Source organism: Euprymna scolopes, chromosome 22 (genome assembly GCF_053919585.1).
Source record: "Euprymna scolopes isolate OS-2025 chromosome 22, ASM5391958v1, whole genome shotgun sequence".
NCBI classification, from domain to species: Eukaryota; Metazoa; Mollusca; class Cephalopoda; order Sepiida; family Sepiolidae; genus Euprymna; species Euprymna scolopes.
Window position 1 is genome coordinate 105,957,791 of NC_136503.1, and position 19,456 is coordinate 105,977,246.

Sequence of the window (19,456 nt, forward strand, 5' to 3'; positions counted from 1 at the left end):
TATACAACTATATAACATTATAAGTAAGCAAAAAGTGACTGCCTCGCGTGCGCGATTACACTAAGAAAGCACAAAAGTACGGTTGAAAACCCTGTTCATTTAAAAAAAAAATTTTTCAAAATACATTTTGTATTCCTATGCATCACTAAATAAGACGTGGCAATTTTATGAGTTCCAAACCTTAGCAACTATTGATCAGAATTTAACAAATGAAGGCTCGTTGGAAAGCTAATGACCTGAATTGTGTAGTGGGCTATGTGACATTTACCGCTAAGGTTGCACATTACGAGGATTATTCACCATACAGAGCGTATTTTTGGGACTTTTTGACAGCCATAAAATATTTCAATCATAGTCACTTGTTTTCCTAGGTTTGCATATAAATTACAAAATATCTGATATTTCCCCCAAACCTCTGTCCTTTTTTTTTTTTTTTTTTACAAGGTGGTCAACACTTATCAAGGCCGGAAGCCACTCAGGGATAAGGGTTATTGTAAGTACAGTATGTTAGAGTGCATATTTAATAAATGGTCTACTTAAAGGGGCGGTTCATCAGGAATTTGTTTACATTGGACTTGAAGACATCCAAGTTGTAGTCAGGAGGGAAGCAGGCAGACGGAACAGAGTTCCACAGGCGTGCAGTTCTAAGAAAGAAGCTTTGTTCATGGAATCTACGTTTTGATTTAGGCACAGTTAAAGAGTGGGGAAAGTTTTTGACAGTGGATTCAGCTAGACGGGTGTTTTTCGTAAAAGATTGGCGAGGTGGGACCAGAGATTGGAGCTCAGACGAACACCTGCCATGGAAATAACGATAAAACAAAGATAAGCTTTCAACGTCTATTCTGTAGGAGAGAGGTTGCAGGGAAGAGAAAAGGGCATCCCCCACTAAGCCATGAAGTCTATTTTGTACTCTGTCAAGGCAGGATAGGCTGTTTCTAGCAGCTCCTGCCCAGATATGGCAGCAATATTCCTCTGGCCTTGATGAAGGGGAGACTAAAACTTGCTGCTATGGTTTTAAATGATCTGAAATGACAGCAAGGGTAGACTTGATTCCAAATATTTCTCATATGTTATATCTCTCCTCTTTGGTTTGTATACATAAACTAAATTTCACAGTGTGTAAAGATTATTTAATACTGGAGATATTCATAATCGTACCCTATTTCCAAAAGAGGGGGATATAACATATGAAAAATATTTGGAATCAAGTCTCCCCTTGCTGTTCTTTCAGATCATTTGAAACCATAGCAGCATAGTCTCCCCTCCATCAAGGCCAGAGGTTTTGGGGAAATGTATATCTATATATCTATGAAAGTGAAACTGTCTGTCTGTCTGAGTGTCTGTCTGTGTACATTTCCCTGTGAATTTTCAATCTACAGACTCGAAATTTGATATACAGGGTAGTGAGATTTGGGAAAATCTTTGTAATCGGTTTTCAACCAAAGATTTGGCTGTTAAGGGGTCGAAGTTCAACGATTTGAACTTTGAGAACTCTACTAAACTCCTCCGACAATTTTGGGTCTAAACAATTTAAATTTTAAATATAGGACATGGATCTAACTTGATTTGAGCCTAAAACAATAAATTTTAAGGGGTCATAATAGGAGTCAAAGTTAAAAAAATTTGACCTCTGTGGGCTCTACCAAATTTCTGGTCTAAACATTTGAAATTTTACATAAAGGGTATTCAGAGATAGGGCAAGCTTTTTAATCGGTTTGAGTCGAAAATTTGAGCTACCAATATATAAATGTATGTATGTATGTATGTTTGCATGTCTGCCTAAAACTTTCGACAGAAGCAACGGATTTTACCAAGATCAGTATCATTTTGAAGCTCTATCGTTCAGACGCCAAATACCGAAAAATTGGCTAAAATCATTAATTTCTTCACCCTCAACTGGGCACTTTTCTACAGGAGGAGGGGGGGGGTCGCTTTTTTCGCCAATATTTTTGAAAGTCATCCCCTTCTTTCAATTGTCTAGCCTTAATTTAAACCTGCGTCACTTCTGGTTTGGTGGTGGTCGTAACAGCAAAGATGTCAGTTTTTTTTCCTGTTCTTTTCCTCCTTCATAGTACGGGTTCGAGCCTGCCTTCCTACTACCACTTTTTTTTTTTTTTTTTTGCTCAACACACATCTCCAAACACCCGGGCAACGCCGGGCACCCATGCTAGTATATATATATATATATATATATATATATATATATATATATATATATATTACAATAGAAAAATGCGAGCATGAAAAGTCATATGGTTAAGCTTAAACATGGAAAAATAAAGGACTAGTTGTTAAAACTGGAAAGAAAAGGACACGATATTCTAGTAACAAATATATAAAATTTATAACTTAAAATAATGTATAATTTAGAATTGATTATATAATGTTATGAATTGAATTTAAAAAAATTCTTAATGTTGCAATATTTTAAGTTATAAATTTATTATATTTTTTACTAGAATATCTTGTCCTTTTCTTTTCCAGTTTTAACAACTAGTCCTATATTTTCCTATGGTTAAGCTTAACGATATTACTTTTCATGCTCGCATTTTTCTATTGTAATCCATGATTTTTCCAGGCTTTCAGTAAATTCACTTGTTTTTTGTTTAATTTCAGTCTTATTTTTCGCCCCCATAAACATAACATACACATATGTAATAACAATGTACGGCAATAGTCTGCTTTCAATAAAATCCCCCAATTATCTCCCTTTCAGTCTTTCAATCTCTCTGTTTCACTTATTACTTCTCTTTTCGTGAGAGCGGTGAATTAGTAGAAACATAGTTGCTATAGAAACCAGTAATAACAAACGTTGCTCACCTTACGTGTTTTTTTTATGATTTTGAACACCAATAAATTCATCATTACTTTTGTTTTATTGAATAAAAATTGAAATTATTTTTTCACAATATAGCTGAGAAGGTGATCTATAAACTGTAAAAATTGTTTGAAATTTGGTCGGAAATGGGTGAGCAGTGAAGCTTTAAAGCAGTTCTAAATGACTAAAACTGTCACTTAACCATATATTCAAACACTACTGTATTTGAATGATTATATATATATATATATATATATATATATATATATATATATATATATATATATATCAGTGTTGGGACGATTAATTAGAATCAGGAATCGACAAAATTGAAACTTTTTGGAGTATTGGAATCGGTACGGAAAAATTTGTGCTTATTTTCCGATGCCAAAAACGATTCTTTTAATTGGCTTTTTTATTTGATTTTCCATAAGGAAAAAAATTCTACCGCTGATGGTAATACTAAAATAATGAATACCGATTTGAGACTGTTAGTAAAACTAAAACCGATAGATCATCTCGCACATGTGTATTTTTACGTTTGAGAAAATATTTGCATATTTAACATGTGTTTTACGGTAAATGTGAATAATAAAAACTTTATAGTTAAATATTTAGAGATTTATAAAGAATCAGAATCGGTAATTGTAACGTAATCGGTAATTGCATTGGAATCGTCTCATCACTAATACATATATATATATATATATATATACACACACACAAATACTCACAAAAACTATCTCTCCTCTGTGCAACAATTAATGAAACTGTAGTTTTCTTTACAGCAAAACAAAAAAATAATTTTCATTTCACATTTCGCTAACAACAAAAAATAACTTTATTTGATATATCTCAACGTTGATGAAATTTACTGTGTATAAACATAGTCATATTTTATTAATTAAGAAAGAAACAACAAAACATTTTGAGTGTCATTTTCACAATGTCTCGATCAATGTAACCTCCGACTGTCTTCAGGCGTATCTTGTTGAACTCAAAAATGTTTCTATCGAACTCCGGCATTTGGGCGAAAATTAAAAAATTTCCGAGTTACAACAGAAATATTCCCGAGTTCGACAAGATACACCTGAAGAAGGTCGGAGGTTACATTGACCACAACTGTTATAGCGACCAAAAGCTAAACAAGAAATAACCCTAATAAAGGAAGTAAGAGTTATTGCCCTTATATAAACGAAAAGAAAAAGACTAGAGAGTTCCAGAATGGACAAGATGGTGGCTGCACTAACATGTGCATATCGTGCTGTAAATATAATTTGTGTTTCGACTGTAATAAACAGCATTTAATCTAAAATGAGCTTGTTTACTTTTCATTCAAATATTCCATGATTCCGATAACCCATTTTTCCGGACACAACAAAAACGGTGTGAAAATAGCACTCAAGATGAGAACAGTAGTTCAAAGAATCCAAATAATACGAAAAATTAATCCTCATCTGAAAAATTCCAAAATAGTTATTTTATATGTTCTGTTCGCTATTTAATACGTCGATATGGGCAAAGATTTGTATTCCAATGTCTACTTACCAAGTGTATCCAGCATGTGGACAGGGAACATTTTGCGTCCACTTTTAAACATCAAAAGTCGCCCCAAAAGGTTGATGGAGTGCACAACGAAGGCATAGTTCAGTTGTCCACCAGAGTATCGCAAATCATGGGAATATTCTGGCAATAATAATAGAAAAAAAAAATAATTCTTCAGTTTTTGAAAAACAAAGGTCCTTCTTTAAAATTAAACCTATTTAAAAAAAAAAAAACTAAATTGTAGAAAAATCTTTATTAACTAAGTCATATTCTAAAAATCATGTAAATTAATCAAGTGTTTTTTTAACTAAGAAAATCAAAATGTACGATTTTTAGCGATTAACATCGAAATCGGTACAAGGCTGATCTTGCAAGTTTGAATTATTGTGGACTTATCCGCCCCCGTTTTTTTTTTTTTTTACTAGATATTGACGGGAGACAGTTCCTTTCTGTTCACTCATAAGATTTGATTTTCTTTGTTAAAAATAAAACTACTTGATTAATTTACGTTACTTTAGGAATATGACATCTTCATTGCGTCATGGGTACAAACATCATATAGTTTTGTTTTTTTAATTTCTGTATTTTTGTTTTGAAAATAGGGTGAATTCTAAATAAGCATCGAAACAACATTTTTTAACCCTTTCATTTTATTATCTATACTTCTGGGCAACACCCTCAGGTAGCCATGCTTGTGGTCAAGTGGTTAATGACAGACTGACAACCTGGGCGTTCCAAGTTCACATCCAGTTCGTTCCACAAAAATCACCTTCACTTAGGATGTTGGCAACCTTCACGTGGTTCCTCCCGTAAGTGCCTGATGTCTTTCTAGAAAAAAAATTCTGACCAGAAATATATCGGAGAAACCAATGCAAACAATAGAATCTTTGGCTTCATATGAAGATGAAGATGATCATGGTACCGAGATGTTTACAATTAAATAATTTGCAGATTCTTACCTGATGGAACTTTTTCAAAGAAACGCTTGTTAACCGTATCAACTTTTTTCTCTTTTATCTTCTTAATATACTCCAAGACACACCGCACGGAATTATTCACCTAAGAAAAAAGATATGTAAGGACATAAGAAGGCTGTTAGCAATGTAGGAAACCCGGATGTTAAAAGTAACATGACATATGAACAAAAACATACAGACTTACTGTTTCATATGACCAGGATGATAAATGTCTTTGGTTGGTTGGTTGGTTGTTTTTGTTTTACGGCATATCAACCCTTTTTGGGTTATTTAATGCCGAATCCAAAGATTCGGAAGAAAAATTTTTTTAATAGAATATATTTGTTGTTTTCACGTCGGTTTCTATTAAACCACAAGTTGGGACCCTAACAGGTAATACCACTCCGGGTCAGAGTGGACCTGGGAGCAATGGTAATTAAAGGGTGGCTCCACACTGGATATAGTTTAAGGTCATATCCAGGACCCCCATTGAGGAACTTTTACCCTCTGCAGGGGGGCAGTCGGCGTATTCTAATGCCCCAGCGACAAGGCCAGATAAATGTCTTTGAGAATTTCGAAAAATACCTCTTTTTTGGAAAAAGAAAAAGAAAACAACAACAAAAAAAATGCCGTAAAAATGAAACAGGAACATATATATATATATATATATATATATATATATAAAGCTGAATGTGTGTGTGTGTCTGGTCACGAATAGGTTCCTATATGGTTGACTATTTTAAAAAAACTGATTGCATATAATAATAGATGTATCGAGACACAGGAATGGGTATGTTTGATCTGGCAGAACGGTGGTTTATTAAAATTGTTGGGTCTGCGTTCGCGCCTGGTCCACAAAGTATGGAAATAAAAAATTTAAAAATGAAAAAAAAAAAACGTTTACAAGTGTTTTTGCTATAGATGTACATAAGAATACTTTGATAAGTATGTTTCAACTTAAATAGGGATGGTATAATAAAATTGTGGGGTCTGCGTTCGCGCCTGGCCTCCACAGAATGGAAATAGGCACAAACTTTAATAAAGGCTTTTCATATCTATCTGTGTAAGTATACTTTGACAATTGTGTTTCAGTTTGAAGAAATATGGTATAATAAAATTATGGGGTGTTTGTTCGCACCTGACCTCCATAGAATGGAAATATGTCACAAAGTTTAACAAGGTTTTTTTTAATATAGATTCACAGAACATTATGATAAGTGTTTTAGTGTGAACAGGTATGGTATAATAAATTATGGGGTTTATCTATTTTATTTTTACTTTCATCATATTTTGCTTTGGTTTTGATACCCCCGAATTCGAAGCTATCTCTTTACAACTCTTCCTTTTCATAACCTATCATACTTTAATAAATCAGAGTCCATTTTCTGTAGGCTGTTTTTGAACCCAGTGAACGACGGGTACTTTTGCTAGTATATATATATATATATATGCAGGAATGAAGGTGGAGAGTTGTATGTTTTGGTTTTGATTCTAGCTGATGGCAGCAAGTCATATATATATATATATATATATATATATATATATATATATATATATATATATATATATAGTCATCCACAGACAGAGTGTTTCGTTATATTACATCTCTTCAGACCAACATCGACTTCAAGCCCAGGGTTGAACAAACAACCATCGAATTAATAATCAATAGTTCTAGTCATCAGGCCACTAGGACAGGTGCCATTAGCCATGACAACTAACGATGCTTTGTTTTTTATTTATTCCTTATCAGTATACTTTTCTTTCTAGTTAGAGATGTTGGTTTAATAATCTCTCTCTCTCTCTATATATATATATATATATATTAAATATTATTTTACGTGCATAAAAGTATACCTATGGACACGCGCGTTTCTGGCTTTTAGCATTCGTCCATAGGTATACTTTTATGCACGTAAAATAATATTTAATAATAAAAATAAATAAATACGAGATCTATATATATATATATATATATATATATATATATATATAAAGAGCTTATAGCTTTAAAAAAAAATCCCCCAAAACGCTAAGATAGCGGAAAAAAAACTGCGTTTCGAAGTTGTTAATATCGCTACAAAAATACCAACAACAAATCTTATATATATATATATATATATATATATATATATATATATATATATATATATAAAATTCAGAATAGTGAAATACACTAAATCTACTGGTGTGCAAATTTAGTGATTATCGGTCTTACAAAATATTATTGGATGTAATATTTTATATAAGACAGTCCCAGCTAAATAAAATTTCTCAATATCCTAGATAGAGCAATAAATCATAATTTAGGAATTTAAAATTTGTGATTTGAAAAAGTTAAATTTAAAATATAGAAATTTTATTGTATGCAAGACAAAGTATAGTAAAATATATTTCCTTACCCCATGAGTTTTCGATATTTATAGATCTCCTCGGAGGAAAAATATTAGCAAATATTATAAAAGGTTTGCCCCTAATTTGCTAAAGGTAATAAACATAGAAAATTAAATTAAATGTTTTTAAAGTTTTTAAATCATTTTAGCTACGTAGAATAAGGGAAATTGGATATTGATGCAGCCAAAAAAAAAAAAAAAAAAAAAGAAAAAAAAAAGGATATTGAACTTCAAATCGAAATTGTATGCTAAATCCTGTAATGGAAGTTCTTGGTATTCGGCAGGTAAAAAGATCCAACGCGTATTGTAGTAAATCCAAGGAAGCTTTGGCAGATTTTACCGGATTGATATAATAAAAGATTTGCCGGATATCCAATCAAACTAAAGAAAAACTATGGAAATATGTTTATATTGGATTGTTACCAGCTTCCTTGGATTTATTACAATACGCGTTGGATCTTTTTATCTGCCGAATACCAATAGCTTCCATTACAGGATTTAGCATACAATTTCGATTTGAAGTTCAATACCCTGGGTTAAGGAAATATATTTTACTATACTGTATTCTTCGTCTTGCATACAATAAAATTTCTATATTTGAAATTTAACTTTTTCAAATCACAAATTTTAAATTCCTAAATTATGATATATATATATATATATATATGATGATTGCAACGTCTTGTCAGACGAGTGCCACTCCCTCAGACATTTAAAATCCATGAGCCAATATGCCTGAGGGAGTATCTATACAAATATGATGTTACAGAGTCTTAGCTTTGTACGACAGCTAAGTCTCTCTCTCGGTTCAAAATGTTGAGATCCAGCAACAAGCAAGAGCAAGATAGCCAGCAACAAATTAAACTGCAGACCAACTTAATGCGGGTAATGGTCTTCCGCTTTATGGTTTTTTAAATCAGAGATTTGCTTCTCCTAGAAAGGTTGCCTTCACCATGGCTTACGGGAGCCCTCTCCACCCCAATACACATATACACACACACACACAAATATACACGGTGCTAGTTGGCCGTTGACCCAGAAAAAGAGTTCATTCGCCCTTTGGAAGGTCTTGTTTTTAATCCTCCAGGGAGACTAGCCGCCCTCCTCACCAAACAAGTCTGGTGGGGGAACCAGTTTAGTCGCCGGTGACCCGACCATGAGGCAGGTAGTACTGGGTTACATGGTACCAGTAGCACATGACATGACCTGACATAATATATATATATATATATATATATATATATATAAAATTCAAAATGGTGTAATGGAAACATATTAAAGATATTTGTAGCTTCTCTTCCAATTTTCAGATTTTAATCATGTCAAATAACACTTTATTTCCTTTTGACGGATTGATTGTTGCTATTTCTTCTGATGAGTTAAGGACATAATACATTCACTAATTTCCTTTTTCTTATTTACTTAACCAAATGGATAATATAAACCAGAAGTCAAAAAATAATCTTGACTATAACCTGCCATCTTCTTTGACCCTTCACGAACATTATCTGCAGCATCTACCATTGTCTAAACGCCAACTCTCTCCCATTGATTACTGCTTGCTAGCGTCTTTTATAGAACGAGTAATCCATTCTCAGGAGGTGTCAGGATCTTCCACTATATCACATACATCTCATACCATAGCCTTGAGCACCTGGAGGGGCAGAGGCCATCCACAACTTTGTAAATGCTTGTAGCGAGGAGCTCTTTTTCTGAGGTGAAGGTGCTGGCCCCACGCCCAACATTCTCAGAAAGTACATACAGCGCCTAGCCTTCCCAAATGGTCATCCATCTGGTACTGGCCAGGCTCAATGTTGCTTAACTTTGATGTGGTGTGTCAACGTGATTGTATCGTATATTGTACTATATCACATATTTAAGCATATTTTACGATCGGGCAATGCTGAACACCATGCTAGTCAATATATTTTTAAAAAGTTTTAGTATTTTATCCTTTTTTTTATTAAATCACTTTAATTACTGTTAATATTAACAAAACTATTGCATATGTATTGTAATAATAGAACAATAGAATTACCAATGTATAACACTAAACATTAATTTATTACAAACTGTTTAACAACTAATTAAGCAAATAAGGCATTCAGATAACTGTTTTGGGGTCTTTCCTCTGTACTATATTTTTTTTTTTTTTTTTTTTTTTTACACAGTGATCACCACTTATCAAGGCCCGGAAGCCACTCAGGGATAAGGGTTATTGCAAGTACATTACGTTAGTGTGGAGATTTGGTGAAATGTTTACTTAAGGGGGCGGTTCATTAGGAATTTATAACGTTGGACTTGAAGACATCCAAGTTGTAGTCCGGTGGGAAGCAGGCAGACAGAACAGAGTTCCACAGGCATGCAGTTCTAAGAAAGCTTTGTTCATGGAATCCACGTTTTGATTTAGGCACAGATAAAGAGTGGGGGAAATTTTTCACAGTGGATTCAGCTAGACGGGTGTTTTTCGTGAAAGATTGGCAAGGGGGGACCAGAGATTCGAGTTCAGATGAGGACCTGCCATGGAAATAACGATAAAACAAGGATATGCTCGCAACGTCTCTTCTGTGGGAGAGAGGTTGCAGGGTAGAGAAAAGGGCATCCTCCACTAAGCCACAAAGTCGATTTTGTACTTTGTCAAGGCAGGATAGGCTGTTTTTAGCAGCTCCTGCCCAGATATGGCAACAGTATTCCATCCTTGTACATATTTTTATTGCATATTAGGAACCCTGTGTAAGTAGTGATTTAATTAGCTTGTGAAAATTTTGACAAGGGTCATATGATAACTCAGATCTGTAAAACAGAATTGTTTCCAGGGTTGTGTAAGAGATGGGTGACAAGTCAAACGAAGTTCTCAAGTGAGAGAAAAATAAAGTTTTTAATTTAGTCATCTCATGGAGTATTGTTGCCACATCTAGTCAGGAGCTGCTAGAAAGATCTTATCCTGCCTTGGCAGAGTTCAAAATAGACTTCATAGCTTAGTGGAAGGACGCCCTTTTCTCTTCTCTGCAACCTTTTTCTCATAGAAGAGACATTGAGAACCTGTCTCTGCTTTGTTATTTTCATAAGCTCCAATCTATGGTCCCCCCTCTCCAAACTTTCACGAAAAACACTTGTCTAGCTGAAAACACTATCAATAATTTCCCCACTCTTTATCTGTGCCTAAACCTAAACATAGATTCCATGAACAAAGCTTCTTTCTTAGAATTGCACACTTGTGGAACTCTCTTCCATTTGCCTGCTTTCCGGCTGACTATATGATCATCTTCAAGACCAACGTAAACAAGTTTCTTATCCTGCCTTGACAAAGTTCAAAATAGACTTTGTATCCTAGTGGGGGATGCCCTTTTCTTTTCCCTGCAACCGCTTTCTCATAGAAGAGACATTGCGAGCCTGTCTCTGCTTTATCGTTATTTTCATGGCAAGTGCTCGTCTGAGCTCTAATCTATGCCTCCCCCCCTCTCCAAACTTCCACAAGAAACACTCGTGACTATTAATAATTTCCTCCACTCTTTATCCGTGCCTAAACCTAAACATAGATTCCACAAACAAAGCTTCTTTCTTAGAACTGCACACCTGCTTTCCGGCTGACTAAAATATGGTCGTCTTCAATGATGAGCCGTTCCCCTTAAGTAATTTAATTTACCAAATTTTCGCTACTAATAATTATTACGTCATTGTCCCATTGGCCACTGTACACTTATTAACCCTTATCCTCAAGTGGCCTCTGGGCCTTGATAAGTGATGACTCCTTTGTAAAAAAATAAAAAAGATATAAGTCATGTAAATCAGTCGAGAAGCCATGTGAATGAGACACGGCCCATATGGTAGAAAACTGATAATCTCATACGCGCATGTCACTCATTTCGTTAATAAGTTTAAGAATAAGAAGTAAATAACTAAGACAACATTAGTCTCTCTACTATGTAAATTCTCTCCAAATAAAACCTTGAACAAAACTCAACGTACGTCTCCTTTGTGTATATTACTTTCATATTTTCTCATTTAGATTACAATAATAGAAATAATAAGAAAAATGTCATGATGTTATGTTTTATTATAACTGCAGAATTATGCGATGATTTTAAAATTGGTGCTTACCAAACTTTCATGCTTCTTCAAGAGTTTCAGTAAAGGTGCTCGGCTGTAAATCCCATGCTGTGAAAAATGACAGAGACAGATTATTTTAGAGAAAGAGCATAGTTAATTTACCAAATAAAACTCAATTTCTTTCTGAAAAAAAAAAAAAAAAAAAAAAAAAAAAAATATATATATATATATATATGTATATATAAATGGGAATTCTGAATTAAATTATGTAGAACTATCCTGGGTGCCTGGTGTTACCCGGGTGTTCGGAAGTGTGTGTTGAGCAAAAAAAAAAAAAAAAAAAAAAAAAAAGTAGGAGTAGGCAGGCTAGCTCGAACCCGTACCGCGTAGGACGAAAAGAATGTGAAAAAAAAAAAGTAACGTCTTTGCTGTTCTGCCCATTGCCAAACTGGAAGTAACAAATGTTTAAATTAAGGCTAGTCAATCGAAAAGAGGGGATAACTTTCGAAAATATTGGTGAAAAAACAACCCCTCCCTTTAGAAAAGTGCCCATTGAGAGTGAAGGAATTAACATGCTTGGCCAATTTTTCGATATTTGTCATCCAAAGGATCGATCTTCGAAACTATACCAATCTCGTGAAAATCCGTCGCCGCTGTCGAAAGTTTTAGGCAGACATACATACATACATACATTTAAACAGACAGGTGAGATTTATATTATAGACTAGCGGGGGTGCCCGGCATTGCCCGGGTGTTTGTAGGTTTGTGTAGGGGGTAACAAAAAAAAGTTTTGGTAGGTAAGTAGGTAGGATCGAACCAGGAGCTTTGAGGCGAAGGTGGAAAAAAAGAAAGTGTGAAAAAAACCTGACATTTTACCGCTGCGCCAGTGAGGGAGAGTTACAGAAAAACGTTTGAATTTATTTAAGGATTAAAAAATGAGGTCAAATATCACACCATAGAAATCGCACAGTTAACTGTTACTGTGAGGCAGTTTTTGGGGGTTTATTTACCCAACTTCGACTGGTTTTGTTTCCCTAGATTTAGGGGGGAAACCACTCTATAAAAAGGGGAGTGTCCCAATGAATAGCAATTGTCTGATATAAGGGGTTTCCCCAACATTGATCAAAAGCTGATTGCATTCTGGATGTTCCTGGTATGGAAGCTGGGTAAGTTGCTTCACTTCAGATTAGTTTCGGTTTTATACGAAAAAGCCGAACACACACAAGAGGGGCCGAAATAGCAAGAATTTTGTAAAAGTCGATGTAAATAAATCTAGATGCGACGTGCGTTTGCAAATCATACATATTATGATCTAGGGGGTATATAAACAGTTCTAAAATGTAGTAACCCCACGGAGAACCCCCCTCAAAACAGCCTTTGATGGACATACAAAAAATGTGCACACACATATAGACTAGCGAGGGGTACCCGGTGTTGCCTGGGTGTTTGGAGGTGTGTGTAGTTTTGGGTAAATCAAAACTCGGGGGCGGGGGGGGGGGTTAAAATAAAAAAAATGTTTTGGTAGGTAAGTATGAGGATCGAATCCGAACCGTTAAGGCAAAGTTGGAAATTAAAGTGTGAAAAAAAAAAAGAGTGCGACGGTTTTAACCATTGGGCCACCGCGACATGCTAACGGAAGCACGTTTGAATTTATTTAATTACTTGGATTTGGCAGGTGCACGTTTAAATGACTTAATGAGGTCAAGTTTGACTGCAGGATAGTATTTCATTTACTGCGGGAACGCTTTTTTAAAATTTTTATTTTCCCAAGATGTTATAGGAAAAAGAAAGTCGAGCAAATTAAATAGACAGGCGAGCTCCATTGTTAACTCTGAGATATTACGATTTATATGTGATATAAAAAGTTTTACGAAGTTGTGAACCGACCGACTACTTCTCTGAAAAAAGCCTTTTGTAGACATACAGAAAAAGCGAACACACATACATACATACATTTTCGCTTTTATAGATATAGATTACAACAAAATTTATTGTTTGACAAAGAAGTACAAATAAATTGTAAAGTTTTTCCTTAATCCATGGATTTTCAATGAATGGCTCATCTCATCGGAGGAAATGTTATTAGCAAAATAGATGTGGGTAATTATAAATTTTGCTTATCAGCACATAAATTGAAAATTAAAATTGAAATGATGTATATTTATATAAATCGCTCAAGACAAGACATGAAGCCACTTGATGTAAGGACTAGAAAATATATATAACTTCAAGGTCAAAAAACTTGGCAACAATAAGCGTTAGATGGAATAGATTCCAACTCAGAAAACAGCAATTCTTCCCTCACTGTTCATGGAATGTTAGAACTAACAGAACAAATCATTTTGATGGGCAGATTTAATTTTTCAAATCTCAGCAAAGAACAAGCGATAGAATGATCTCGTTTTTAAATGGGGTTCATTTACGGCATATCAACATTTTTTGGATTATACAGAGTGACTCCCACCCTCAAAAGAAAATCCTAACCATGGAACCGTTTATAAAAATCACATTACTGCAATAAAACCATATTCAGGACAAATAAAATTCAGACTATTCCTGACTTGTCCATCAAGTTTCAGTCATGAATGTTTAACAGTTTTTGTTGTATCGCTATTCAATGCTATGTAGGGTACACTTTGGTGATTGTCTCATCAGTAAGTAGTGTGATTCTAAATGAATTTCACACCTAGTTGACCTTACAAACTCTTGAGTTTTTATCCAAATCTTGATACTTATGCAGAATAAGGACTATGCTGAAACCACCACCCACCAACCCTGTCACATGGCCATCAGATTTGTCAATCATTCATTAACACTTATATGTACAGAAAATAAAACAACGATATATTTTTATAACCAACTGCATGTGTTTTCGATTTTCACCAACAAGTGTTTAAGTCAAAGAAATGACAAAAATTGTTATTTTTAACATTAACTAGACTTGAATTCAAAATTGTCTAATCTAGTTTCTGCTTCATTTGTACCAGCTCGTTTGTCTAATAGTCTTCATCAATTTGTTATTTTGATACCTCATTATAATACAGCTTCCAATTCCAGTAACTTTTTTCCAAGAACTGCAAAAATATTTCTATTGTTATTTTTGAAATTAAATAGACTTAAACGAAATCGGCCACCCTCATCCTCATCATCATCCTCATCATCATCACTAGTATGTCATTTGTTATTCAAAATTGTTTGATTTATTCTCTGCTTCATTTGTACCAGCTTGTTTGACTCGTTGGTCTAGCAGTCTTCATCAATTCGTTATTTTAATAACTTATTACTAGGTCTATGACAACAGCATATTCTTTCCATTGTTTTGACTCTCGAGTGTGTATCCGTTGATATCTTATATGCTTTTATATAGAGTGATGTGGTTCTCAGTTGATTAACTGTGTCTAACTGTATCGGATATATACTCGAGAGTCAAAATAATGTAAAGAATATGCTGTTGTCATAGCCCTACACATTATAACACAGCTTCCTATTCCAGCTTCTGAAAATTTCTATCTGCTGACTGTTTTCCTCCTACCAATAACCTTGGTCTTTTCAAGTTGACGATCAACATCTTGTGTCTTTGCGAGAATCATCTTTCATTCTTGTTAGTGCCTTACACCAAGGGGTTTCATACCCTGTCTGGAGCGATTTCCTTATAGAAAAATGTCCGAGCTGTAAAAGGGTTTTACCATCCATTTTGAGAACCAAGAGGCTCTACAATCCAGCAAGGCCAGGAAATGGACAGGATGAAGTAACGCTTGACCACTTGGTGTTGTTGTCTCGTTCACATTGCTGACGAGTTTCAACGTGCTTTCCAAGATCTTCTTCATAAATCTGAAAGTATATGAGAGCACCATAAAAACTAATGATTATGTTCTCAAAGACTCAACACAAAACAGAGGGTATATACGAGGGGCGTGCAATAAGTAATACACCTGACCCACTTCCAGTTGTCTGATCTAGCTGAAATTTTGCATGTGCAATGATTTATATCTCTACGGATGATGTAGCAAATTACAGCTCTGAACTAATTGTGGTTTCTGTTTTACAGGTGTTTGAACTGACTCAGGTGTGAAATGGAGCCTGTTGAATGTCGAGCAGTGATCCAGTTTTTGTTTTTGAAAGGACGCACACCACAGGAGACTTTTGATGAAATGAAAGAAACTGATGGTGATAATGTCCCATCATATGACCTTGTAAAACGCTGGCATCGTGAATTCAAACATGACCGGAAGTCTGTGGAAACAGCTCCCAGACCTGGTTGCCCCCCTTCTGCCATTGATGAGGAATCTGTCCGTCAAGTTCAGGCTGCTATTTTGGAAGATCGGCGCATTACTATTCGCCAAATAGCCCAAGATGTCAAAATTAGTACAGGGTCTGTGGAAACTATCGTTCATTACCATTTGCATATGCATAAGGTGTCTGCCAGATGGATTCCCAGGTTGCTCACACCATTCCAGAAGCAAGAATGCGTTGAGTGCTCGAGGATGAATTTGGAGATGTGCCAAGAAGATGAGTCAAAGTTTTTCAAAAGACTGATGACACAGGATGAAACCTGGGTCCATCACAGGTTACTGGGACCAGGACGGAGTAGTGATGACAGATTTCTTGGCAAAGGGTACCACAATTACAGGAGCCCATTATGCTTCACTTTTGAGGAAATTAAGGGAAGCTATCAAAATCAAGAGGCAGGGCAAGATCAGCAAAGTTATCCTCCTGCAGGACAACTCTCCGGTCCACAACTCGCATGTCGCCAAATCAGAAGCACAGGCGTGTGGTTATGAAATCCTCCCCATCCTCCCTACTCTTCTGACCTTGCATCCTCTGACTTTCACCTCTTCCCAGCCATGAAATTGTTTTTGAAAGGAAAGCGTTTCTCAGATGATGCAGCCTTGAGTTCTGAAGTCACGTCGTGGCTGGAGGACCAACCTGGGGTGTTCTACAAAAACGATCTCCAGAGTTCCATTAAACGATGGGAGAGATACATAACTCTGGGTGGTTCCCATGTAGATAAAGACTGATAACTGTGCCAAGTTTCGTTGCTCTACTGCTATAGGAAATGGGTCAGGGGCATTACTTATTGCACGCCCCTCGTATATATATATATATATATATATATATATATATATATATATATATATATATATATATACGTATGTATACCTTATTCATATTTTTTTTTTAACCAAAAGTTTAATATATTAAAATTTTGGTAATGTTTATATACCAATAAAATGTTTATATACCAATAAAATCCATGATTATCAGTATGCGTATAATATTTTTGCAAAAATAAAGACAAAAAATATAAAAAGAAAACTTTTTTGTATTTTCTTATGAGATTAAATTGTTTCATAATGATTTGAATAATTTTGAATATTATATCATTTAAAATATTCCAAAAATAGCTACTCTTCAGACAGCAAACTACACTAGTTATACATATATGAATACACTCATAATCTCTATTTTTACCAAAATTAAATATAAGAGTAGTGGAGAAGTCGGTCCAACTGCTTCATCTCTTAGTATATACATAATATATATAATTGGCAGAAGCTCTGAAAAGCACCATTTATAAAATTTAAAATAAACAAATAAACTGTTTTTAAGAAAACACTTGAAGGTGCTGATATTTTATAGAATGAGAAAAAAAAAAATGTCAAAAGAAAAAAAGAATTCTAAGGAAAAAAAATCGAATGATTTTTTTTTCGTTTCTTTTTTGTTTTTCTCACTTAAAAAAATGTTTGCGCCATTTTTAAAACAGTTTAATGTTGAGACGATTAATCAAAATCGGAATTGAGAATTGAAAAAAAAATCAGAACTTTTTAAGGTATAGGAATCAGAGAAAATTGTGTCTACTTTCCGCTGTCAAAAACGATTCTTTTAATTGTTGCTTATTTCGTTTGTTTAAACCCTTATTTTCCAATACTGTTAGTAAAGATAAAATAGTAAATATCTTTTTATATTTTTTTTTTGCATAGGCATCACCACATATCAAGGCCAAGAGGCCACTCGAGAATAAGGTTAAAGAGTGTACAGTAGAAATTGGAGAATATAATAACCGTTAGTAATGGAAATTCGGTAAATTTGTTAACTTATATGGAACGGCTCACCAAAAACATGTTTACGTTGGACAACCATATTGTAGTTGGAAAGCAGGAAAACGGAAGACAATTCCATAGTTCTAAGAAAGAAGCTTTCGTTCATGGAATCTGCGTTTAGGTTTAGGCACAGATAACATGTAGGGTAAATTATTGATAGTGGTTTCTGCTAGACGGGTGTTTCATTTCATCTATTGGCTCTAAGTACCCAAACTTTCCCTAAAATTATGATTGGGAAGGGAGTGTCTATGTATGCCTGCCTCTGACAAAATCCAAAAGAGAGAGGGAGAGAAAAAACGGAAGTAACATTCTGAGGGCACATTCGACATGGTTATTGACAGTGGTGGGAAATGTGTTTGTCTTTCTTTTGTGACGACAAAAGACCCAAAATCTGGAGGGAATTACAACTCATACAACAAAACTATCACTAAATAAACAACACACTCCAAGAAGGCCTGAGGTTGAATCGGCTGAAACAATATAATATATATAATATATATATAATATTATATATATAATATATATAATATTATATATATAATATATATATACACATAATATATATATAAATAATAGATATACATATATATATATAAATAATATATAGATATACATATAATATATATACATATAATATATACATATAATATATGCAGATAATATATACATATATATACTTATAATATATATATGCATATAATATATACATACATACAATATAATATATACATACATATATATAATATATACATACATATATATAATATATACATACATATATATAATATATACATACATATATATATATATAATATATATTATATTTATTTTATATATATATAATATATAAAATATATAATATATATATAATAAATAATATATATATATATAATAAATAATATATATATATATATAATAAATAATATATATATATATAATAAATAATATATATATATATATATAATAAATAATATATATATATATATATAATAAATAATATATATATATATATATAATAAATAATATATATATATATATATATAATAAATAATATATATATATATATATAATAAATAATATATATATATATATATAATAAATAATATATATATATATATATAATAAATAATATATATATATATATATAATAAATAATATATATATATATATAATAAATAATATATATATATAATAAATAATATATATATATAATAAATAATATATATATATAATAAATAATATATATATATAATAAATAATATATATATATAATAAATAATATATATATATAATAAATAATATATATATATATATATAATAAATAATATATATATATATATAATAAATAATATATATATATATATATAATAAATAATATATATATATATATAATAAATAATATATATATATATATAATAAATAATATATATATATATATATAATAAATAATATATATATATATATATAATAAATAATATATATATATATATAATAAATAATATATATATATATATAATAAATAATATATATATATATATAATAAATAATATATATATATATATAATAAATAATATATATATATATATATATATA

At 32.8% G+C, this 19,456-nt stretch overlaps 1 protein-coding gene across 4 annotated transcripts in view; it reads right to left on the reverse strand.

Annotated features, from left to right (window-relative positions):
- The window catches only part of LOC145243622 (protein broad-minded-like), a 403,332-nt gene that overhangs the window by 209,398 nt on the left and 174,478 nt on the right, over window positions 1–19,456 (reverse strand). For all 4 annotated transcript variants that reach the window (XM_080106643.1, XM_080106646.1, XM_080106644.1 and 1 more), the window contains 4 exons: window positions 15,449–15,593; window positions 11,814–11,870; window positions 5,323–5,422; window positions 4,367–4,504 (listed from right to left, as the gene is read on the reverse strand). In XM_080106643.1, the coding sequence (XP_079962769.1) occupies window positions 4,367–4,504; window positions 5,323–5,422; window positions 11,814–11,870; window positions 15,449–15,593 (440 nt within the window). The remainder of the gene's footprint in view (window positions 1–4,366; window positions 4,505–5,322; window positions 5,423–11,813; window positions 11,871–15,448; window positions 15,594–19,456) is intronic.